The sequence below is a fragment of the Poecilia reticulata genome, chromosome 1, assembly GCF_904066995.2.
Source record: "Poecilia reticulata chromosome 1, P_reticulata-male-v2, whole genome shotgun sequence".
In the NCBI taxonomy this organism is placed as follows: Eukaryota; Metazoa; Chordata; class Actinopteri; order Cyprinodontiformes; family Poeciliidae; genus Poecilia; species Poecilia reticulata.
In genome coordinates, this window is record NC_088830.1 from 28,385,107 (window position 1) to 28,411,944 (window position 26,838).

At 38.4% G+C, this 26,838-nt stretch overlaps 1 protein-coding gene across 16 annotated transcripts in view; it reads right to left on the minus strand.

Annotated features, from left to right (window-relative positions):
- tenm3 (teneurin transmembrane protein 3) overlaps positions 1–26,838 on the minus strand; it is a 588,369-nt gene that overhangs the window by 62,011 nt on the left and 499,520 nt on the right. For 12 of the 16 annotated variants that reach the window (XM_081610716.1, XM_081610715.1, XM_081610730.1 and 9 more), the window contains 8 exons: positions 23,028–23,054; positions 15,344–15,490; positions 11,012–11,142; positions 10,821–10,909; positions 6,244–6,363; positions 3,220–3,352; positions 2,830–2,958; positions 228–359 (listed from right to left, as the gene is read on the minus strand). In XM_081610716.1, the coding sequence (XP_081466842.1) occupies positions 228–359; positions 2,830–2,958; positions 3,220–3,352; positions 6,244–6,363; positions 10,821–10,909; positions 11,012–11,142; positions 15,344–15,490; positions 23,028–23,054 (908 nt within the window). The remainder of the gene's footprint in view (positions 1–227; positions 360–2,829; positions 2,959–3,219; positions 3,353–6,243; positions 6,364–10,820; positions 10,910–11,011; positions 11,143–15,343; positions 15,491–23,027; positions 23,055–26,838) is intronic. The other 4 variants (XM_081610747.1, XM_081610744.1, XM_081610739.1 and 1 more) reach the window with 1 other exon arrangement.

Sequence of the window (26,838 nt, forward strand, 5' to 3'; positions counted from 1 at the left end):
TTAAACAACACAATATAACTCCAAGTAAATCAAACTTCTGTGAAATCAAACTGTCCACTTAGGAAGCAACACTGATTGACCCGACGAGGGTCCCCGTTGTCAATCAGTGTTGCTTCCTAAGTGGACAGTTTGATTTCACAGAAGTTTGATTTGGAGTTATATTGTGTTGTTTAAGTGTTCCCTTTATTTTTTTGAGCAGTGTATTTTAGATAACTGAAAGAACTCACCTTCATCAGGTTGAAAGGAATTGATGATTGTGTCATGGAAACTTTGAGGACTGGTTTATATCCAGCAGCTCTGGAGCTGAGGTAGACCAGGTTCAGATCACTGCCTGGTATTGACGTTTCTTCTTGGAGAACCTGCCAGAAAAACAACACAAAAACAATCAAAGCTCACAATTATTTCATTTCACTACTCAAACTTTTTCTCATTTCGATGTGAAGCTGCAGCCACTCTACTCCGGGTTCCCCCTCAGGAGATGAAGTTCCTTCCTGGAGCTCTGAGATGAGAAACGTCGAGTCGTGACCGTAGCTGAGAGTCGGAACATCTGCCTGGGCATCTCCTGTCCCATCTTACCATAAGTTGTGAACAAGACAAAAAGATGCTTGAACTCCTTCGCTTGAGGCAAAGAATGACTCATCAGCTGTGAACCATTAATATGTAACTGACACACAGCATTAACAATGACAGACCTGAACATGTTGGCAGGACTTTTTTTTTTTTTAAATGACAACTGAATAATAAATAACGATGTAAGCCTGTTACAAGAGAGAATATTCAACAGTGTTTGTTCCACAACATTTAACTCACTCCCAAAGTCAATTTCGTCACTAATTAACCTAACATGCATGCTAATTGGGCTGCACAACGTCACACTTGTTAGCACTGTTGCATCGCAGTAAGAAGCTCCTGGATTTCCACATGGAGTTTGAATGTTCTCCATATATGTGTGGGTTCTCTCCAGAAATGGGCCCTGTGGCATCATCATACGGTCAAATCTCTAAACTGAATGGATAGAAAGATGGAAGGATGGATGAATGGATGGGTGTAATTTGGAGTGTCTGAGGAAAGCAGCGGTACCCCAACCCACACATGCATAGGGAAAAATGTGCCAAGACTCAAAGTTTGTGTGTGGAAATGATTGCGGTGCAATCATGTTGTTTTACTAATTACTAAAATATCCACAGTTTTAATTGGAGAACAGTGAGAGAGACCAGAGAAAGAAAACGTTTGTTAAAGAGGAAGACTATTAAGAAAAAGATTATTCAAAAAAAGGATCCTCGGGGACTCATTCCTCTTTCTTGGACCATTCTGGCGTTACACTGTTTTTCAGCACGATTGGCTTTTCATTATTTGAACATTAAGTGTTCATTACATATCCATTATGTCCCCTTTAAGATCGCCCTTCTATCTGATGAAGCCAACTCGCCAAAATTTATCAGGCCACTACTGGTTGGCTCGCCTTTCAGCTACCCTCCCCGACACACACACATACGTACTTACTTGAGTCACACACTTTCTCTTTTTTTGCAGTATTACAAGAGAATTAAAGACACAAGGCAAATAAAAAGTAACCATGGAGCACTGGTTAGGGCTGTAAAACTCTAAACTACTGTCGTCTGTTTCACTTCCACAGGAGACTGGTTAATGCAATGTGACGACCAAAAGCCCAAATCTAAAACACACACACACAATCGCTCTTCACTGTTTTCAGTAGACCCAATTCATCCTGAAGCCACACAAGTGAAAACTTCTCTTTTCTTCTTTTCTAACACACACAGATGCTCACACTCTCATTTGTGGTCAGGAGTTGTTCAAAGTGAAAGGACTATATTTAGCTGTGTATGCATGTTTGTCCATAATACTCTTCTTTAGGAGGATGTTAGCAGAATTGAGAATAATTTAGTGCATGGTCATTGCCGCAGAACGCATGCAACAGCTATTTCAAAAGCCATAAACATTAAAATGACAATCAATATGTAGAACAAAGCTGCACTCTGCAATAAAAACAGATTATTGCATGGCAGAATGAGTGAGGACATTTATTTTCATTCCAATAACATTAAATACAACAGATTTTTAGCTCATAACAGCTTCACAAATGGAGGGTATTATGTATTTTCCAGGCACTAGAGCCATTTTATAGTGCAACTGTGTGCTATATTTAGTAACTGTGAAGAACATAGTTGTAGTAATGAATAACTATGATACCTCCAGTTGTTATGAAAATGTTGAAAGAATGGATTTTGCATAATTCCCCCTTTAAGTCACCAATACAGCTTGAATGATGTTTTGCCAGTGCAGTGCAGATTCAATTTCTGTTTAAACTGAAAAATGTATCACAATATAAGTGTTTTATATCAGTCGATAACAATATCCGTCAATATTGATAAATATTGATTCGGGTTTTTTTACTGCAGCATTGAGGTAAAAAAAAATTTAATTTCTGCACAAATTTTCATTAAGAGTGCAGAATTTGGTCAAGCAAAATTAACATTTATAACATACATAATTAATAGCTGCAGTACAATCTGTATCACCTGACTCTAGTCTAAAACACACATTACAACAAACCCATGTTGTAAAGTGCATTATTTATCTACAATAGGAGTATTAGTATGAACACCGTCCTGCACAAATTCATCACCATGAGCAACTCATTGTCAGCACAAATCTTTGACTTTGGCAAATCCTCATCACATCCAATCTTTCGCAATCAAATTTTCTCGTATTTCTCACCGTTATTCACATCCAGTTCTTAACCCAGTTGTTCCAGGTGAAAACTGGACGGAATATCTGGCCAGCAACCTTCAAATAGATTTACCGTACCTGGGTTTCAGGTATAATGGGGCCATCGTCATGTGATCCTCTGAAAAATGTAGAGAGGGGTGAGGCAACGATCACTGGACTGGGTCTGATGAAGCCACTCAGGTCACAGCTTGGAATGTCATTTTCCTCCTGGAATAAACAAACATGGATTGATTAACTGTGTTCTGCTTGTAAACATGAATTCATTTCATAAATCAGTGCCAGTAAATGAATTATGCACACGTATCTTCCTTTAATAGCATCGTAAGTCGGTATGTTTCCAGTCACAGGAAAGAACTAAAAACTCAAAAAAGCTCATAAACCTTTGACTAAGTGGCCGATGTGGTAAATTACCACATTATGTTTTTAAGGAAACGTATCATCTATCTAGAAATATGTGTCTAAATGTACCTTCTTCATCACCAGAGTGTCCATCACATAGAAGACGTTCCACGGCACCCACACGGTTCTGTACTGAGTGATAAATGGAGCACGCTCAAAACTGAGGGTCAGTGATGCCCCTCCATTGGCCAGGAGGTCGAACCTGTGAACACACCAACACCAAACAACCAGATAGATCAGTTTAAAAGAGCTCCGAAAACAGTCCGAAGTTATTTTAAGAATTATTTACATAATTTAACACTGACAGATATGCTGATAATTGGTTGATCTGCTTTTTGGATGGTTATTCATTTAATTAGTTAATTGATTGGTCTATTAAGTCATTAGTTGGTTGGATGGTATGATGGCTGAACTATTGGTTCATTGACAGGTGGGTTGATCTCTCTATTGGTTGGTTGGTAGATTGACTGGTTGTCAAGTGTGTTGGTAGGTTAATTGATGTCTGATTGCTAACTTGGTTCATTTGAAGGTTGTTTGATCTACTGGTTAGTATACGAGTGTGTTGATCTATAGTTAGCTAGATTAAGTGGTTGATCTCTTAAATGGTTGCTCTATAACATAAAACCCTCCCTAGAATCTAGAGTCTTATGTAAAATTGTGCAAAGAAAATTACCAAGTTCTAAAACTGTGTATAAATGCATTGTAGAATTTTCCCATTTAATTGTTTTAACAAGAATCAAGTCAGGGGTTGCACAGTGGAGCAGTTGGTAGAGCTGTTGCCTTGCAGCAAGAAGGTTCTGGGTTCGATTCCCGGCCCCGGTCTTTCTGCATGGAGTTTGCATGTTCTCCCTGTGCATGCGTGGGTTTTCTCCGGGTACTCCGGTTTCCTCCCACAGTCCAAAAACATGACTGTCAGGTTAATTGGCCTCTCCAATTTGTCCAATTTGTAGCAGGTGTGTGTGTGTGTGTGTGTGCATGATTGTTTGTCCTGTCTGTCTCTGTGTTGCCCTGCAACAGACTGGCGAACTGTCCAGGGTGAACCCTCCCTCTCGCCCGGAACGTTAGCTGGAGATGGGCACCAGCAACCCCTCCAACCCCACTGAAGGACAAGGGTGTAAAGAAAATGGATGGATGGAAGAATCAAGTAAACAGAAAGCTGCGTATGAACAACGACGTTCCGACTAGCTGCCAGTGTGAAAGCAAATTCTGGAAGTAGTTTTGCAGCGTTCATCGTCCTGCCAGGGTTTCCCATGTGAAGACAGAGACAAGATCTGAAACTTCTGAGCTGCTTTTAGCTCCAGACATTATAAACAAAACAAATGAACGCAGCCAAAGTGTAGATTCGAGAGTCGGACTGTCAACTGTTTGACACATTTGATGAGAAGCACATATGGCTCGACACACTGTTTTTGTTCTGCTAGGCTTTCAAGAGTCACACTTGATTGTATCCTCTCAGCCAACTGTGCTGAAGTGATCCAAGCAACAGCAGCAACATAGCGAGGGGAATCATTTAGAATGCAATTGGTCAGCCAACACCGTGCATTGTGAGCAGATGTAAATATGCCTCTTGAATCGAGTTGTGGGCAACTCAGTTACAGTGACAGATGGGTTGAAATTTTAAGCAGTGTTTCTAAAATAAATGTTTTCAAAGAGGGTGTTTGTAGAAATTACAATTATGTCTCTGCACAGCTTGGGAAATATCATGGGAGAAAAGCGGCTTCAGAAGTGTTGGCAGGTGTGTGTTTATTAACTAGCACTCAACAGCATTTAAGCAGTCTCATCATAAGTATAAGAAAACAGCTGGTCAGAATAATTCTTGGCTAAATTTGCATAATGGTGTTTACAAAGGGGTGACAAAACGACATTATCTCACACAGTTAGACACATCCAGCTCCGGCGCTGGCTCCTTTCATGTTCCACACTGAACATGTTTCATAGAAGCAGTTTTCCTCTGACAATAAGCAGTAGCTGCTCACTTTTGGCTTAAATCATCAACAAAAAGGACAGTTTTCGAATAAACTAGTAGGATTTTCTGCATAAATGAGCAGTCTAGGTTTTTTAAAAGGAATCTAAAACGTTTTCTGAATATATGTGAAACTAACAATTTATTTTCCTGTTCATTCACTTTGCATTGGTGGCTTGCAGTGTCACATCCAGTTTAATGAGTGGCACCATACAAAGACAGCATTTCCCACAATTTTAAATCTCATCTCGACAAAACAGAAAATCATAGAAGCTCATTATAAACCATCAGTTCCATTTAAAAAATCTTTAATCCTGTGCTTTCAAAGTTGATTTATTGATCCTTTGTTCTCCTGCTGAGACATTTACAAGCTTTTTTACCCAAGTCAGGTCTCATTCAGTCAGTACTCAACAATTATCTGATGCGTGCCATTTAGTGTACACAGACTTGTTGTAAGGCAGAATTAAAATAATTACCTTATAGCCTAATTTAGGGGTCAGAGAGAACAGCTTTAATCATTAATCAAGGCATCAACCCTGATAACTTTACCTTCGCCTTTAATATTGTTTTAAGAGACTCAAACCCTGGAACATGATGCCAGTCTGAGTTTAGTCTGGATTGTTTAGAGAGTTTAAGTCGAGTCTGAAATCATCGTTCTCGTGTCAATCAGTCAGAAGGAATCAAAGTCACTGACTTTATTCCCTATTTCTGCTCACTCGCACTGGAAAGAAATGATGTGTACTTATGCAAAAAAAGTGTATAGTTCCTGCATTCCTAAATGTTACAATGAGAAGAAGGGACACAATTACTGCTCCAAATATGCAGAGTATTTTAGAACAACAGGAGGCTACAAGTCTAGCAAATGCTTAACGCTATTTGAAACAAGCAGAAGCTACAGTGAAAGGCAGAAATCAGGAACTGATCACTGTAATTTTCAAAAACACCAAATTGTAATTAATATGTCACTTTTCACTCTGCAACAGATTAGAAAATTACATTGTACATTATTCAAGTTGCTAGGTAGAACTTTCAAAGAATTTTGGCACTCAAATTAAATATTTTGAAGATGAATTCAAACTGGATAGCTGAATATTACATCTACAATGCTGATCTGAGAGAGAGATACATACATGCCATCCTTGCGCGTTATAGTGTATCCATGGTCAGGGTAGTGGACAAATGTCACGTTGACTCCAATCAGAGGAGTCCCATCAGAAGTCAGCACCTGGCCTCGGATTATCGACACCAAGCTGGAGAGACACACACAGGACAGAGGTTTTTAATAAAAGATACGGTCACTCACAAAAACCGACAAAAACGGTTTGATTTTTATTTGTAAAGCAAACAGAAACATCAAGTGTAGAAAACCAACATGACTTGAAAAATACATTTGTTTCCCAAAATAAAACACAAGATAGACTAAATACACACATACAATTTACACCTTATTCAAATTCAAATTTAAGAGAAGAATATATCAAACCAAGAAAATATGGGATTGAGTTAAAGTATATTTAATACCTGCTCAAAGGTTGTTTTGTTTTTTTGTAAAGTTGCATTTAATCTGACAAACAAGGCTCATCAGAACCCATTATCAATATTTTTTTTGATGTCTGAATATGAGGGACATTCAGCATATAATTGTGTCTGTACTTATAATTCATGATTCAGAGGTTTTGGCCTTGAAATTATTTAATTATTCATAGCAGTGCTGAAATGTTATTATTTTTCCAACAAGACCCAACTAATGCCTCATTTCCCCTGAGCAGTCTGGCACAAGTCTGTGGGTTTGGTAGCTATTTTAAGGTCCCGCTATTCAATCAAAGAAGAACTCGAGATGTTTTACCTCCATCATCTCATCTGAAATACTTACCCTGAACAAAAGCACAAGACAAACACTCCCTCATGCTTTGCAGAATCTCTACTGTATTTCCCGGACTATGGAGCGCACTTTACTATAAGCCGCATCTACGAAGTTTTTATTTATTTATTTATTTTAACTGGAAACGTTTTATATAAGCCGCACCGGGCTATATGCCGCTGGTATCTCCGCCACTCTCGGTTTGTAAATTTGCTGTTAAGGACGCAGCCGAACCATGGATTCGTTCATGCAGAGCTTACAGCGGCTCCATTTCTCCCCGGTACTGCCAGATCTTTAGCCTTCGCCTTAAAATCTGCATCATATGAACTTCTTCATGTTGTTTCAATGAAGAGGGAGTATGAGTTTGAAGAAATTTCTCAGTCGTGACCGATGCTAGCATGTGCTTGTTGTAAACGAACATTTTCTTCTTTGATTTCCAATTTAGACTTCTGATGATTCACTTCCTGCTAAAGCGCCTCCTGGTGGTTGAATAAAAATCCACAGAAAAGCAGCACCGGGTTATAAACCGGATTCAAAGCGGTCCAAAAACTACGGTACATGAAGCCAACAAGAAGTACAAATACAGCTACTTAGCATTCATTCTGAACATTGTCTTAATTTTTACATCAAATCCTACTTGTAGAAACAAACATTAAAAGGTGGATGTGTACAGAACATTCACTTTTAAATGCTGAAAAACAAAAGAAAAATTAGTTATTGTCAAAAGTGACTTTTTAAAGCTTTAAAACTTGATTTGACTCCTACACAAAGTTTAAAGTTGCCGTCACACTTTCATATTTGCTACACATGTTGGCATTTCCTTACATGAGATTAACACTGAAAACAGAAGCAAATTTTGTTGTTTGTGAGGCACCCCAGTTTTGTATATTGCATATGTTGGGATACATTGTGTAAGGTGAATATTATATGATATTACATCATAATAGTTTACCTTGCCTTCACTTTGAATCACCTTACTTAGATTTTTTTCCCATGTGTGTATCAAGTGTAGTTTGTAATTACAATGTTATACTATGTTTTATATTCAACATCAAAATGTTCTTGCAGCTGATGTTTACAGGGTAGAAATCTGCAGTGTCTTTGCACGACCACCAAGCCCTTTGAAGTCACAAATCATTTTATTCTGCTTCATTTCTCTCTGATCCTGTCTGTTCAGTAACATAATCTGTCTTATTGGATTTTGTGTAAATAAGTCTACAAACATGACCTCAAATGAATCAAGCGACTGATACAGTTCAGGTAATTGGATATATTTGTGATTTCATGGAAACAGATTTGAAGAGAACTACTGAGGTTATTTCACGTTGCTTTTCTGGCAGCTGGCCGTGTGACCCAGCTGCATGTTTGTCTGGACGTAAATCTGATCATTCAGAAGGAATTTCAGTGGTAGGTGTGAACTGTCCTACACTTGAAGCGTTCCAGTTGTAATTGAAACAGCCAGATGCCTGGTAATGGTAGGTCTGAACGGGGTTTGAGTGAATCCTCATTCCTCCCTGCATTCGTTCACACCTGTACTTAGAGCTGTCTGCTTGTGATTGGATCAGCCAGCATGAATTTTAGCAACAGGTTTCAACAGCCTCTCTTTTTCTCTTGCCGTCTCACCGATTCCCTCATTTTGGACGTTGCCTCTGCAGTCGATGTCTATGTACGATGTAATCCGATCTATAAACAAATGGTTTTAACATCAACCAGTCCTCAACTACCATCCATGTCTTAACTATGAACTTCTGTGTGTTAAGGACCAGTGTTTCCTATGGAGTAGGATAGCACTTCCTGACAATATTAGGAATTATGTCAGAAACCTTACACACACAAGTTTGAATGTAATGACTTTCCTTCATTTCAGTAACTGCATTTATGCCCAACTATTGCTAATCTATTCCTAACCTTAACCGAAGTCTAATTCACACCATACCTCCAAATCTAACCTCTAACCCCAGACAAGGTTGTTCGTCATATTAGAACCGGGCTTTGGTCCCCATAAGGCCCATTGGTCTCCAGAAGGTTGGCAAATATGCCAGAAATGGTCCTAAATAGAACAGCTAAACAAGAACACGCGTACACACACATACACGCAACCAAACACATGTACAATAAATCCTTTTTATTACAAGGTTGTGAGCCCATTCATTATAGAAATATTGGACAACTTTATTACAGAGTTCATGGCTCTCTCCTTTTATGAAACATTCACACAAGCTGGCTGCATAAGAATGCCATTATGTTTCTTCCTCGTAAGCAGCGCGACTTTGACTCAATGTGTTTTACAGACAGCCACTTTCTCCTTCCCTCCCATCACATGAATGCCATCTTTGTGGCAGATGTGAGCAGAAAAAGTCTGCAGACCTTAGGCTTTGGCGTTGTCATATTTCTTCATTAAACTGACTCTTTCCACCACAAAAGCTGATTGCCATGAGAAATTGACAACAAGGACAATGAGGGAAATAAAAAAAACTGTTTATTTACATTTGATTTAAACAAAAATCAAATAAGCCATCAAGCATTACATTCAAACCTCCTGTGTGGTCCCTGACCTGTTGAGATATGGAGTCATCCAGACTCCTGAAGATTTGCTGTGTTATCTGGCACCAAGATGGCAGCAGCAGATCCTTTAAGTCCTGGAAGGTGGCCCCATAGATCATACTTGTTTGTCCTGCAAATCCCACCAATGCTGGATTTAACTGGTGTGGGGATGTTGATCTGGGAAGGCCAGGTCAACAACAAACTCGGTTTTGTTTTGTGACACAGTGTATTATTGTGCAGAAAGAGCCTGCAGTCATCAGGAAGTACTGTTTCCATGAAAGGTGAGCATGGTCTGTAGCAGTAATGAACGTAAAAAGTAAAGTCTATGTGTAAAGGAGACGAGGTTTCTCAGCAGGACATTTCCCAAAGGATTGCATTGCCTGTAGTGACTTTGCTTCTGCGTATACTGTAGCCCATTCAGCTGCCATATTTTGTTCATGTCATTGACACACCCACACACACACACACACACACACACACGCACACGCAAGTACACGCATGCACACCCACACACACATCCATGTGATGTTAAAGAAAATGGGATTTATCAGACCAGGCCAACTCTTTTAATTGCTCCGTGGTCCAGGGGTCAGCATAACTACCGCACCAAGTCGGTTCCTATGTGGCTCCACACACAGCAAACTGTGAGCAACTTTCTGATCTGTCACTTTTCCACCAGAACCAGCTTTAACCTCTTGACCACTGCAATTGTCCTTCCATCATTTGGTCCTTGTTAAATTCGCTCAAATCCTTAATCCACCAGATTTTTTCTGCTTCAAGCACATCGGTTTTAAGGACAAAATGTTAACTCTGCATATCTTACCCACTACCAGGTACCATGCTAATCAGAGCTATTTGTTTGCTTCAGATGTGACCGATTTCAGCTTAAACCTATTTTTTTCATAGTTTTCTCCTTGATCATTTCTGTTCCTCTTGCGGTCCCTTTCTTTTCTTCCCTCGTTTGAAAAGCCCATCCTGGTTGGCTTTGGAAAGCAATTTGGCTTCAACTACCATGGATAAGATGCAAGAACAAAAACAATGTGTGGGCCCAGACCAACAGACAAATAAAATAATCAGTTCACCAAACATGAAGATCTTTGGATTGTAAGACTTAGAGAGAGTACCTTACTCTCACTAACAGGAGAGGCATGAAAACTGTAACAAGCTGGTTGGGAAGTGAGCGCTGCACAAACATGCTGGGCAAACAGACTTTAAAATGATATTTTTACTAATTTGTATTGCCAAAACTTAACTAACAACAAAAATACACACAAAGCTCACGGATTACAAACAGACAATTACCTTTTATTGAATGGAGACTCTCCAGTGATGACATGAGTAGATTCAGGGCCAACCAGGAAGTGAATGCGTTGATAGAAAGATCTGGCCACCTGAGAAAGACAAGAGTTATAAACAAATAATGTAATTGGCAGTGATTGTCACTGTGGGAAGACAAGTCAAAGTTTTCCAAATGATTGCATGCTGTTCCCTACCTGCTGGGGTGCCATTGAGGAGGGAGACTGGCTGAGCACTTCAGCAGGGTCTGGAGACCCTTTGCAGTATAACTGGTTTTGACAAGAGGGCTGAAGACAGCAGTCTGGGTCCATACAGTCAGCCAATCCATCTGAAACCCACCAGCAAAGCCTTTCATCAACAAAACTGACACGAAATGAGTGGTGCTAATCTTAAAGCTCAACAATACAGGCAGTTCTGGGGGGTTTAAACATCATTAATTAGAATGTATCGTGGTAACAATAGCTATCATGACATGAAACTTATCACAATAAATGATAAATGATGAATGCCCACCCCTGGTATCATGTAATTCCAGAAGATTTATTCGCTGCACATCTAGTTCCACCAAAATATGATGATATATTGTATTTAGACGTGCCTACTGTCCAGGTCATTTCAATGCAGCAGATTCATCGTGATGTTCAGGAAGCAAACTTGAGATGATTTGATTTTTGTGGAATGGTGTATTATCCTGCTGGTTGCAACCATCAACAGACGGACACATAGTTTATAAAAGCATTGACATTGTTAGCAATGATACTTATTGTAGTTGTTTTTAAACAGTGCTCAAGGATCTAGAGTATTCCATTAGATACAAGACAGATTGGATGCAAACTTTGTGCTGTTCCTGCACAATTCTGATCATACCATCTGAATGTTACAGCTTAGACTCACCGGCATGTCTGGGCGCACAAAAGCTCCTCTCTTCACTTTGCATGGAAATTCAACTAGATCAGCAGCTTCTGAAATACTCAAACCTATCTAGTATCAACACTTGTACAGTGTCACTTCAATTTCCTTTATTTCACCTACTGAAAACCCAAACAGCAAGCCCATGTAAAGGCTTATATCCACTGAGCTACAATCGTATCCTTGGCTGGTTTGTTTTAATACGAAACTGAATAAGGACTTGATAAAGTGGCCAGTGAGTGTACATCCTTTTTGGATCGAATTAAAACTGATGGAAGAAAATGAATCAAGACATCTGTTCAGAGCTAAGTGGTAATTTTTGCTCCAATGCAATGCATTGCAGCCAAATGATAGTAGACCAAATAAATGCTCTGTACTGGCCTCTGAGCAATGCCATTCCACGCCCCAATAATAAGCAGCACAAATGGAACGGAGGGACAGGAGATTAGAAGAATATATGAAGGGCAGGGAGTGAAAGAGCAGTAAGAGTGGAGACAGATGGAGGATAGGGTGAGATATGCAGGGTAATAAAAATCTCAGTGGCTATTTGTCTCAGTTTCTTCAAAAATAAAAAAAACAGCTGTACATCTGGTGAACAGGCATCAGGGACTGAGATTACATTGAGGCACACAAACACATAGAAGCTCTGACACTTTTCATTCTCTCTCTCCAGCTCCTCTTTGTTGCCCATATTTTAATTAGTCCACCACACTCATCAAACTCAGAGCTGGATATAACACTTAAGCCCAGAGCCTTATTTCTAAATCAACCTTTTTCTTTGACTCTCTCTGCCATTTTTTTTTTATTTTCAATGCGTTAGCTCTCCCTCAAGAAAAACCTAAAAGCAGATTTTTATTGAAGCTTCTAGTAGAACTGTTGCTGATTCAGATCTCTTTCCTTCTCTATAGCCTGTAATTTAAACACTCTACGAGGCTTTTTGAAGTCTGGTAGCTGACAGCGTTTCAACTCTACTGTCACATCAGCATTCACAACACATGTTCTCTTTTCATGTAGCAGCTGAGAAGTTGCAGCTTTTTGGTGTAACAGTTAACATTCAGTGCATGTAAACAGATCAACTGCATGCATAGTTCTTAGCAGGATGCAAGGTGTTTATTAGAAGAGCACAGTCTATTTTAAGCAAGAAAGTATCGCTCTGAGTTGAAGAGAAGCAGAGGAACAAGAATGCTACGAGTCATGTGTAATATTACGACAGCGCTGCAACTGGCTAACTGTTAGCTACGAGCCACACTACGGTTAGCATCCGCATCAGATATTTTCTTCAACTTTCAGTTAATTGATTATTTCACAGCTTCCTAACGAGACTGAAATATTTATCTTGACTTCAACAATTAATCTAGTTAAACTTGTCAAACATAAACTGCATAATTCTACTGGGAGGACATTTTTAGACCCAGCTCTTAATTTATAAAACCAATTCTTTGACTGCAAAAACGTGCCCCTCAAAATTCATTAGAGTTCATTGTATTCTATGAAAAAGCTAAAAAAAAATGAAAAGAACGTTGTTAGCTTAAGTACTAATGACAAATGTGTCACTTTCATCACTTATTTGATTAGGTGAAGCTATTTTATTCAGTGATTGTACAAATATTTCTATGTTAATACAATGTCAGGTCTGATGTGATGCAGTTAAATTGATAGGTTTTCTTCTGATGGGTGAAATGTAACATTTTGCTTTAAGAAAGTCAAGGTTAATCCATCACCCACACCTGACAGGTCCTTAGAGCTAATTGGTCATGTGGAAGTAGAAAGACGTCATCTAATTCCCTGTTTTGCTGTTGAGACCCTGTTTGGTCAGCAACAAGTTGCCCTTTTGGGTTGGTCACACTAACAACCTGTCTCAGTGTGACCCAGAAAACCCGATCTGACACCTGTAAGACAGATTACCGACTGCGAGGCCAGAAACAACTGTATGCAGCGGTTCCTTGTCCCCCAGGCGGAGGGACAGGGTGGGCTCCAGGACTGGTGGTCACTGACTGATAGCAGGTTCCAGCTGGATCTATGTTGTTCTGTGGCTATAAAAATGTTCTAAAGATTGAACTGAACCTCGTCTCCCTCAGGGTTTCTGGGAGCCTAATGAACTCTGAACGTCCATTCAAGTTTAATTAGTGAAAAAAAAAGGTTCAGAAAGTTCATTTATAATTTTAGAAATGTTCCCTTTAATTCAGAGCAGCAAAGTCAGTGTTTGCTTCTCGCTCTGTTAGTATTTTTTTACCATCTTAAGCTGGCATGTTTCTATTTCCGGTTAATCAATAAGTAAAAGTCATGAGAAATACACAGAGATTTCTTTGTGTTTTTTATCGAACTTATAGTTCAATCATTAGGAAGGAAATAATGTCTTCAGTTAGTCCTGATTAACTTCAAGAGTGAATAATTTACAGTATTGATGTACATTGATATATTTTCATGAAGCATTAATTTATGGTTAAGCGTAGTCAAACCTGAATTTTGCACAGATTATTGTTTCCATACAAACTCTATCGCATTTTGAAAGTTCTGAAACTTTTAGTGTAAGAACAGAATAAAAAATTGGGATTTTGAATTTTGATTGATATTGAGCTGTGTAAGTGTCATGCATGTTTGTGCTGCTTCCAGTCTTTGCCAAGATGCAAAAGAGATTTTTAATCTCAATGGGATTCTCCTGGTGAAATAAAAGAAATCATTTTGTGACCTGGATGTATTGTTACATTCCTATTTAATACAAGATTTCAGGCCCTGTGCAGGTTTGATTTCCTGGGTTAACAAGCTGGATTGTGATTCTTAAACCCAGAGGGAACAAAGAGAAAGTAAGTGTAAATATGTGCACATGTCTGTAATGATCCTTATACTATAAATAAACCCCTTGTGAGCTTGACAGGAGACACAGTTAGACATTTCTTTGTAAAGAACAGCTTGATGTGAGGAAATCTGGCTCAGGTCTCCCAGGAAATACATCTTCCAACTCACATCATCTATATCACAAAGTATTCCACACACTGAACTTGACAGTGTTAGAACTCTGTGGGTGTTAGAACTTTAAATGCTGTTGACAAGAGAGCGGATCGTCATGTATGCCATGCCTGTATCGCTAAAACTTCTCAGTCGTCTGTGGCTCAAACTACTGTTTTTTGAAGCCACAGCCGCCCTTTACCAAATACCAACGTGGAAATGTTTGAGTCGTTCTTGATGAAGGCCTGAGAAGAAGAAAACGCTAAACAATTTTGGTTTGCGACACCATGATAGAAATCCCAAAATGCTCATTCGTGCCAAGATCCTTGCTGAGCAGAGGGGGAAAAAAAGTTATTTAACAACAGTAGCCAGCAAACTTAGAGCTCAAACAGAAACACCCATAACTTTCTAAGTTATTTCTGGTAGTATCACCCAAATAGGTTCATAAATTCAATGGAGCAGAAAAACCATGAATTGATATTTTCTTTCCTACAGCATTCACACTCCTCCATAATGCTGATTCAGACTATGTCAAAGCTGGAGCCGCAGGCCCATTAAGTTCTTTATCACCAATCATTAACATTTTATTTAATCTTTATCCATGCTTTACACACCGGTGATGTATTTAACCATCTGCTTCCGCTAATTACACAGTGCCCAGGCATCAGGTATACCTCCTTCGTTGTCCTTGCCATCGGTGCAAAGGGTTTCCATGGCAACGTGACACCCTGCCCCTCTCCATCCCGGCTGGCAAATGCAGTGCCATCCGCTGGCTTCCAGAGTGCATCGTCCATTGTTGTTGCAGAGACCTGGGCAGCCCTCTGGGCACAGGGGACAGACACGGAGTTCAGAAATGCAGCGTCGGTGGAGAAAACAGGCTCACAAACGGACAGTGGAACAATTCTTGTGGAAACAAGACTCAGTCTACTGATATTTTTCAAGGATGACAGTTTTGCACTGAAGTGCTGAAAGCTGCTGCTGCTGCTTTTTTTTCCCTCCACAAACAAAATAATGAAAACCACAATAAACATTAGTCAACGCATTAAAAGTAAAGTTATTTACAGCACTGAAATAGCATGATGACCAACACAGGTCAGTAAATGTCTACTGGAAACAAGGAGCTGTTTGACTGGGGCTTCCTTTTAGTCCATTATAAAACGCTGCTAAATATCAAACTGAACCTCATTGTTGGTGGGAACAAAAAAATAAAATAAATCAAACATCTTATTGCACACAGAGGTCAAAGAGCATCTGATTGTTCTAAGATGCATCAAATTTTAAAGTTGCTACAAAAATCTCTTGACTTGAAGAAGTGTTCCTGCCCACTGGGCCTTTCCACATTTCACCACTTCCTAACCAAACACTTTGACACATTTTATTAAAAATATTAAGTTACTAACACAAAGCGATACACAACTGTGATGTGAAATTTTTACATTTTTATTAACTCATTTTGTGTGAGTTGCATTTGTATTCAGCAGCCTGAAGTCAGTATTTATAGAACCACCTTTCGATGCAATTAATCAACTTGGAGCAAAGGCTTTGCAGCCGGCAACAGCTTTTCTTCACTGTACTGTGCTGCCACCACCTTGATTCCCTGTGGTTAAGGTGTTGCACAGTGTCAGTGTTTTACCTCACATAGCATTTTGCATGCAGGCTAAAAATTTTTAATTAGGTCTCATCTCACTTGAGTGCCTTCTTCCATGTTCTTTATGCGTCTTCTACATGGCTTGTGGCACACTGCAAATGCTAGCTGTGTTTCCATTGAACATATAATTGCACAAGCTGACAGTTTGAAAATAAATTAGCTTAATGGAAACATAGCAATTTTGAAAAAACTTCAGTTTTTTTGATAAAAGGTTTTGTCACTAGAATGAGTTCTTTTGTTTTGGCAGTATCATAATTGGTTTATTTAGCAAAACTGCAATCACACGAGTCACATGATCAACAACCTGATGTTGCCACTGGAGCAAACCATGAAGAAGACGACAACAGGCAGTAGTTGGAGGATGATGGCATGGCATGGTTTCTAATGACTTATTGCATTAACAAACTTATTCACATGTGATTTTATTTGTGTTATTTATCGGAATCATCGCAATTGAGGAATTGTGTTTTATTTTCAACATTAGTGGAATACTGACAAATGGAAAAGCAGCTACTGAGGCCACATTTGTGAAGATTCGTCTTTGATCTGAACACAATATGCTGTACGACTGCATTGCAGGAAGATTGCTTTGTCACGTTTGATACTAATGAAATTTAAACCAATTTGGATTCCATATAATTGGATCTTTAACGGGTATTAGATTTAAGAGAGTTGATTGCAAATTAAAAACATCCGTTACCCGCTTGTAGTATGGTCTAACATATAAAATCTAACTCTAATATGCTGAAAGTCTGTCATGTAAGAAAATGTGGAAAAGCTCAGCTGGGTGAAAAAGGAACCCAGCTTGGACAGGACGTGGAATCGTCGTATAAATCAGTGAGCGAGCTGGAATGAATGTCGGTGGACTTGTGTCCAAAGCAGTTCTGTCTGGACTTGGTCATAAATGCTTTTTCAGGTGCTTTTTTCCAACATTAAAGAATGTAAAAAAATCTTTCCTGCAAGAAGTTGTAAATTTGAACACATAAGGCTGTCAGCAGCTTCAGTGCAAAAAGACCTAACTTTAAAAGTCACACTGGCTCAAACCTTGGGTGTTTAAAGTCTTTTGGTGACTGTCAGCCAGTGTGATAAATCTTTTAAAAGGACTGACAGGCTGAGAGATAGAGTCAGAGACAAATAATGGAGACTGGCACATTAACCTTCACATAAAAAACAGACTGACAAACAGACAAGACAGTCAGCCTTTGGTGAAATGCGCTTTTGTTGTAGTTTCACATGAACTAAAAACTATGCTGTAACCCAAATTGTCTAATGAAAGTTTCATGGCTTCACTTGGAGGTAAAAAAAAACAAAAAGACTTGAAAACAAAGCATAAATGCACCAAAATCTGAGGAAAACAACAACAAGCTGCTACTGGTTCGTTTAGCAATATGGATTCATTCGCTCTCGCTTTTCTGGTCCATGTGAAAACACAACAGGTAGACAAGTAGTCCAGGCACAAATTATCGGGAGGACAGGGTGGTTTGGACTGCATGCCTCCAGTGACTAGAGTTGATGCCTGTATTTGGCATTCCTTTATTGTAAAATAGACAGTGAGGTTGGCAAATAGACAAATAAAGGAAGGAAAAAAAAAGACACAAAGTGAGTGCCAGACCCAAGCAAAGCCCAGCTGGACAGAAAGAACGAGACCGGAAAGTAAAGATGGGGGAGTAGAGAGGAAAACAAGGACAAGACGAGAATGTCAGGACAGAAGACAGAGGGACATCGGCTGGCTAACTTAACACACAGAAATCAAGCTTTGTTGAAGCAAGACAAAACAGGAATCACACAGCTCTGCTTTATGACGTACACATGTGCAGTACTGGTCTTGTATTTAAGTCTGTGTTCAGGTGTGCAGTATCATCAATAGCTGTGTTTCGTGTGAGAATCAGTGACAAAAACAGGCATGATGGAGCCGGAAAATCATTAAAATAAAACATGTCCAGAGAGAGAATATTAACACAAAAAGACAAACTGCAAACCAGGGAAAGACTGAAACATGGAGAGTGAAGAAAAGAATCAAGCCATAAACAGGAAACTGAAAAGAATTAGAATGAACCAGAAGCAAAACTGAACAGAAAGTGAAGTATTTTGGGACAGTGAGGCCTTTATTAAGTCTTTAGCTTGAATTACCTTTATATCCTGAGAATAGGAGAGGGCAAGAGGGAGAGAGGGAGGAAAATTAGGGAAAAAACGTAAAATCGAAACAAAAGCAGCACTGCCAAATATATTTTCTGTAATGGAAAGATGAAAATGGGAGCCAAAGGAAAAAGGATGGACAAGCCAGGGTCAAATAAAGGGAACAACATAGAACTATAGTATGAAAACAGCTTCATTCAGATCTTCCTTTATCCAGAGATCAGATATAAAACGTGTTCTTACTCCGCTCTATTGGTTCAACCACAAAATGTTTCAGTTTCACATTAAAAGCTCAAACCCTTTTTCTAAATATGCCGTGTAGCTTAAACAAACAACTTCATGTTTTTTGGGGGGTTTTTTCCCCAACATGTGAAGAATATTTTTTTCTTGAAAACTTTAATACCTTAACCAGAATATAGAGGTTTACAAACCCATTCAATAAGTTAGAATATTATTGAAAAGCCCATTTACTTCAGGAACTTTATGGCTAAGTGAATCACATTGTATAGATGAATTACACACAGATGGATGTTGGAAAGCCTTTATTTCTGATGATTATGATGATTTTCCACTTGGAGCCAATAAAAACATGACGTTTAAAATTAGAATATTACATCAGACCAAGGGGGGAAAAAATACTTTTAAAAATAAAAATGTGGGCTTAATGAAAAGCATGTTGAAAGTTGTCATTTTCAAAATGAAATTTTAATCTGATGTATATTCTAATTTGTTGAATATAAATGTGTATGCTTGCCACAAGTTTGAATTAATGGTCCGTTCTACTTGTACCATATGGACAAAAAATCTTCAGGAATTCATCAAGAAATCAAAATTTGGTGTTGAAACTGATCACAAAATCCAATATGGCCAAGTTAAGATATCACAGCATATGCAGTGATGATTGTTTTTTACACTTCAAATTGTGTATTTTTTTCTAAATCAGTTGGAAATCGTAGTACTTTATACCATCTGTTGATAAGCTTGTTCCTTTAATGCATAAGATACAAAGTAACACCTTGATAAAGTCTTGTGTTGCTCATTTTAGTTACTCTGATTACTCAGCAGAACAATTAGCAAATCCCTCTTTTCTGACGTGGAAATGAAGCACGAGCAGGAGAGTTACTGAAAAGTTAATTAGAGTCTGTAACTCAATTGACTAAGTGAGGCACTTTATATAGATTAATTCCACACAGACTGGTGCTTTTCCACTTGTAGGTAATGAAAACACAACTTTTAAGATTAGAACATTACATCAAACCAATAAAAAAACTTTTTCTTTTAAGTCAGAAATGTAAACTTAATGAAAGGTCTGCTTAATACATTGCTGAAGGTTGATATTTTCAAAAGGTTCTTCTAATCTGACAAATGAACCTGATGGTATTCTAGTTTATTCACAACATGGGGTGTGTCCAAATACATTTGTTTTGCCCGTGAAAACCAGCAGCAGTGAAATCAAAATGTCTTCAGATTTATTTCCGCCATTACATTTATGTATGTCTTGTCGCCTAGCAACCGTGACGGTGCTACACAGGAGCTGGTAAAAGAGGATTTTTCTGATTGTTTTTGCTTATTTTGTTTTTTTAAATAACTGAATTAATGAATTGATTCAATACATTTATTTTATATCAAAATTATATTCAAAAACAAATGTAAATGACAAAAGTCTGACACGTGGGAGAGGATTCAGGCCACTGAAAATAAATTCAGACTTATTTTGTCAGATTTCTGACTTTATTTTTTTTACAATTCTGACTTTCTGACATAATTCTGAGATTAAAATGAGATTTCTCTTTTTTCCCCAATTGCCCTAATCTTCTTCCATAATACCATAATCTTCTTCCATAACACCATGCCCACTTCAAGCTTTAAATGTCGGTACATTTAGACTTTGATACACACATATACTATAAAACTGTACTTGTCTCCCGCTTTGTCTGCCATCGTGATGATAAGAAACCCCTCCAGCTCGGCCTGCAATGAATCTTGGGATAGCATTGGCTGTGAAGTTAAGCGCAGAGCAAAGAGGGACATATTTGTGGGCCGCAGTGGGAAGAACCCTTCAACTTTCAACAGCCTTAGTCGTCTCGCTGTGATGTAATCAGACTCCAAATGCAGCCTTCGAAGGATGCAGCCCCTGAATTTGGGCACACCCTTAGTTGGCCATAGAGACGTAACTCAAGCCGGATAAAAAAAGATTCCCATCTCCTGTGTGGAATGTTATCTGATGTAGCTGCTATCAACTTTGCTGCAGACATTTGGAAGTTTGCTTCATGCCACTGGCTGCATTCGTCTTTAAATGAAAATCAGCTAGTTGAGAAATGTTAAATAATCTTGAGATAATATTGGTAAAAATTGAGACTATGATATCTCCTTCTCATCTGTGCTTCCATCTCACTGTAACCTTTAGCATTTCATGTCGTTTCTGCTCTGCTGCCACAAGTCTTTGTCCAACCGGCTAAACATTGGATCAGTATGTAAAGTCCAAGTTTAAAACACTTGGAATACATCATCCAGCAATTATTGCACTCCAAATAGTCCTTGGCGATATAAATGTTGCACACACGGCTAATGCAACGACAAACATATTCACAATATATGGCGCAGCCTTAGGCTGTTGCTGAATGTCACGCAGTTTTGTCGAGCAAATAAGCAGAACCTTAAAGAGATTAATAAAGAGTGTGCCCATGTTGTGTTACGTGATAATGATAGAAATGAAAAAGAAAAACAACAACAGAAAAAAACAAAAAAAACAAACGGCTGATGATAAAAGGATTCAAGGCTTGGGCTGCTTTGTTGACAACCTTTAGTTGGTTATTCACAACTGACTGTTCTCACAGCGAAGCGTCACAGAACCTGTGGCTACCAGAGGAAGACAGCTGCTTTATCTTAATATTTCTGAACTTTCAATTTCAGTCTGCCATGAAGCATAAAGGATTTGGAAATGCTTGCAGCATGTTTAAAGAATCTGTAACAAGGCTGGAATATTTACAACGTAGAAAACACACAGAGAGACACGTGTTAGATTTAGACAAAAACATGGCCGTCACAAGGACCTGACTTCACTAAAATAGCAAAGAAGTATTTGTCTGGTGTTACTTGCATAACTAATTACTATTCATGGGATTAAGGCTTGTTAATTTACACTGTTAATACGTGATGTTGTAGTAAGACATTACTGCATTTTAAACCATGTCACCACTATTAAAAACCCAGTGGTCCAGTGACCCCCTTCTTTATCTGGACACTCTGCTCCAGATGGAGCTGCTCAGCAGCTGATAAGGATATGGATACAGGTATGAAAAGATCATTCTGACACTAATTGTGTATTTTTCAGCTGAAGATATAATCACAAACTGAACCAATGCATTTGGCAGTCTGTCTGTGATTTATTCTTACTATCTTATACAACACTGTGGAAGAGAAAGAAAACACACGAAATGCTTAAGTAAACGCCCCCTGGATCGGAAAATCATGATTTCCCCAGGTAGTAAAATTGAAATATCTGTTTCAAAGCCTCTCTACTGTGTGTGGTGTGTAAAATATGCACCTCTCACACTTGACTTTGGGAAATGCTTAATCTAAATAAAGGAAACGATTGAGAAAAAGACAATCTTGACAGACAATCGCAGTTATAATTTATTGCCAACTAAAAATAAGTTAAACAGTCATTTAGTATGCAAATTTATAAATTACACCATATAATATTTCAGAAAAGCTAATGGGAAATGATTCCTTCAGTGATCAGTGAAACAAAGAACTATTTTGATCGTTTCCATTCCTAAAACTGCTATAGTTCAGCAGATTATGCATGACCCTGCTGATCACGCTCTTGTAATGACTTTGCTAATTATGACTATTCATTTCTGAAAGTATCTGTGCTCTGCTGTGTGGCTCAGTAAGAAGAACAGGAGCTCAATCCCACACTCTGCAGCACAGTAACGTACCCTGCACTCCTTTACTGTGTGTGTGTGTGTGTGTGTGTGTGTGTGTGTGTGTGTGTGTGTGTGTGTGTGTGTGTGTGTGTGTGTGTGTGTGTGTGTGCGTGCATGAATGAGAAACTAACATGAGGTTCAGACTGTTAAACTCTGATTCACTGTTGTATCTTCTCTACTTGATAATATGTACATTTGGCTTACAAAAGGGCACCGATGCATTGACCAAAACCTAACGCAAGTCATTATTGTGAACAAAATTATGATTTCAAATTTTACTAAAACAAACTGTACTGTTGCATGGTTTAACTGAAGAGGCTTAAGCTGAGTTTTTAAATGAACACTAAGTTCATGTTTTCAGAAATTTAACAGAGGAGCACAACATAAAATAAGAAGCTAAATGAAGTACATAGGAATGCTTTTGTGAAGTACATTTAGGTTCATAATACAAAAAGATGATGCAGAGAGAAAATATCAAAATGAGGAAAGGAAAATCCCAACAAATTCTGGATATCAAAAAGTAAAACTGTAAAGAAGTAACTGTTAAAAAGCAGCAGCTCCAGGGTACATACAAAGAAAAGCAAAGAATGGAAGAATAAAAACAGCTTGCGATGAAGTAAAGACGAGAAAAGAGTACAGTACCTTTTACTCTAATGTCCGGATTGTGAGCTTGGTGAAGAAAAGTACAATTGGGAAAGAAAGGAAGATAGACACAAACAGAATTTAGTTAAGAAAACAGGCAGCAGGAAAAAAGAAAATTAGTTTAATTTCCAGCCAGTCAAAAAAAGGAAAAACAAGCCTCATATTTACACAAATCTAATCATTTATTTCATTGTTTCACAAAGTTTCATGAGAAGCATCAGGAAAAAGGAAACGAAGCAGAGCAGTATGTCAGCTGGGTTATTTTAAGCTAACCAGAAACGGTGAACAATTTTAGAGTGACATCACATTTTCCAACAGATCCTGAAGGGACTGAGTCGGTTTGAGTCTCAGAGCACAGAAGTTAAGCTGGATAAATCTTCTAACCAACAACACAGAGGAGCCGTCAACGACTTGATGAGGCATTAGAATAACAGCGATAGCTTTTCCTTTAGCCCTTATAAAGCTGAATAGTGAATGTCCTTTCACTTGACACATTCAGCTCCTGTTGAGATCAAACTGTAACCATGTAACCTTCAGTCACTCGTCTCATCACTTCGACATATAAGCTGCTCTACATCAGCACCACATTCACAGAGAACAGCCCTAATGATGGTTAGTTCATCCAGAGTGAAAAGTTTGTGCTCTTTCAGTGGATAGCAGTTGTGCTTACATCAGACTATATCAGTAACCTTCCAACACAAACAAGAGAAGAAGAAAAGTGAGATATTTTTTTTACAGCTAGATTCAGGTCTGAGGAACATACAGGCTGACAGACACACCTACTGATTGTGAAAGTCATTGGTGTTTTTATGCTGCATTAAATAGTGATATATGATCTGAATGAACACAAATCACTTTTCACTGGGATGTTACATCGTTATCAGTTTTGTTTTTTACCTTATACATTTTTTCATTTCAAATAACAAACTGCTTCTTCATTTCATGTAAATAGTCTGCTGCTTCCTTTAGCACAAATAAACATACGCATAAAGTACATTTTGTTCTTTAAATGATCCTCAGCTTTGCATTTCTGTCATATTAAATTTTTAATAATTGCGCTGTATTACTTAGACACTTTTTCCAGTTAATTCTCTGTAGAATAAAGACATTTAATATAGACAAGGTGACACATTACATCTTCTATGATGTGCTTTCCCCGGTATGGGAGATTTTTCTTCCAAATCTGAACATGTCTTCTGTAAATGCAGGTAACCAGCACAGATACAGATATGCTGTTTGGTTACTTGGCAGCACAATCTGAGGTGTAAATTTGCCTCGACAGATGGGCATCAAGCATGTTGCTCCTTTTCCATGCGGGTAAAGAAAAAAAACTTCAGCCAATCAAGTGGAATATGGAGAAGGAATATGGCAATAACATAGATGTCATATGACATATATGTCTGTGCTGAACGATATAAATATGAAATAAAAAAACTCCTGGCACACCAGTGACCTGAAAGAGCATAAGAGAGGATTCATGCTTGGGAGCAGAGAGTTATTGAAGAGGTAAAAAGAGAGCTGAAAATGAAACTCTGAGGAGGAAACAGATGGGGAGCAAGCTCCAACAGATCAAAGTGCAAAACGTGTGGGCAGGTCTGGGGAAAAAAAAAATAAAAAAATCACAGACTTTAATGTGAAGGTGGATCAGGCTGATAGAAACCTGGACTGAAGAAGTTAACTGTTTCTTTAAAGGTTCAGCTCAGGTGGACAAACTGAGGCGAACCCGTCTACAAAAAACGTTAAGTGAAGAGTTTTGAGACCCCGACAATCTGGAGTTTCACTGCTGAACGACCACAACAGCAGAGAGAGTTCAGTTTTCACCTGGGAATATAATCCAGTGACAGTGCAGTTTATGTCAATAACGGGTATAAACTACATCAGGTTGGCTTTATTAAATCTGGAACAAACTTCCAGAAAACTGAGAAACAGCTGAAACATTGAGTTCCTTTAAATCAGTGGTTCTTAACCTTTTTTGAGGTACCGAACCCCCCAGTTTCATATGCGCATTCACCAAACCCTTCTTATTCCTCCTCCTCCACTCCACCCCCCCGACACACAACATACTTTGCGGTATTCTGATTTAGTAATGTAATTATATTAGCTGTGTTACCACCCCCACGCCACTAGAGGCAGTAGCAACCCCGAAAAGATGTGACTAAGGAGCAGATTTAGACTATAGAATTTGGTAAAAAGAGTGGAGCTCCTTCAATCAGGGCTCCTCCGCAGCTCTGATTGGCTAAGCAATGTAACGTGATCCTCTGCAGCAAGTGATGGCAAAGCGGGGCGTCATCACGACTTCACACAAGTGTGTCTTTACCTCCGTGACAGAGGCTCCGCCGAACCCCTGAGACCGACTCACCGAACCCCTGGGGTTCGATCGAACCCAGGTTAAGAACCACTGCTCTAAATCAAGACTAAATACCCACACGAGTAGAGTTGCTCTTGCACTACAATAAATGGAATATTGAGCTTTTAATTGATGATTTTAATTTTATATGATGTGTTAATAATGTTTTTATATGTGAAAAACTTTAAATCGCCTTGTTGCCAAAATATGTTATGCAACTATAAGCTTGAATGATTATAACATACACCTACTTTGATTCAAGAATTTGTAGTGCTGTGAAAAAGCATACAGCCACTTTCAGATTTCTTTTGTTTTTGCCATTTTTTCAGACAAAAATTCAGATTTAAACTGCGGACTGTCCCCTTGTTAGATCATAAACTAACTGGGATTGACCACATTTTTTAAACATATAAAAGTTCTCCAAAAAAAGACACTTCCCGCCCCAAACTAAAGATATTCAAGAGCAGACAAGGACGAAACACACATCTATAACTCTGCAAAAGGCTACATAACCTAAGGCTTTGGGACTCCAGTGAACCGCATTAAGGGTCAGTATTCACAGATGGAGAAAACATTCAACACCGGGGAACCCCTCCAGAGTGGCCAACCGATCTAAATTACTGCAGGAATGGATGGCACCTCATTCAGAAGGTCACAAAAAGACCCAGGACATCTGCAGACGTCCACTGCCTCAGTTAAGGTCAGATTTTCTGATATAGCAAAAAGAGAAACAGAGAAAATGAGGGAGTTCCCAGTAAAAAACCACGGCTGACCAAAGAATGCCTTATGGAAACTGTTGCTGCCAAGTGTTGTACAAACACTGTTAAGAGGCAAAGCATTTCTGAAATAAGGCCAAGTTTGTTTGGATTGTGGAGAGTGAAGAGTGCTGAATCGCAATTGATAAATTCCTTATGGTATAATTATTTAAATGTGTCACAAATTTTTTTAAGTAAATGCAGAAATAATTTATCAACTGTAGAATTATATTAAATAGTTAAATGTACTGATTTCATTTTAAAAACTTCATACTTCAAAATGTATTAAATCATTTCATGATTTAATACATTTTACATAATGAATTAATTTAAACTGTCAAACATAAACTTGGAAGAAGTTGCCTTGACTTCCTGTTTGAAGCAGCCAATCAGACGTCAGGTCTCCAGAGAGCTGCCTTAGTCCTGCCCAATGAGTTTGATGGCGGAAGTTGACAGTTTCAATTAATTTGTGATGTGATTGAGCACAAGGATATGAAATTATTCATTAGATTGTGAAATAAGTATATCTAATGTTTAGAATAAAATACATACATTTAATTGAGGCACAAATAATCAATTCTATATGAATAAATTATTGTATTTAATTTCAGCTTTGATAAATTAATGACATTTAAATACTTTTTTCATAAGTTATTTATTGTACTTTGGCACTCTTGACTCTCCGTGTTTTATAGTTTTTTACCCATAA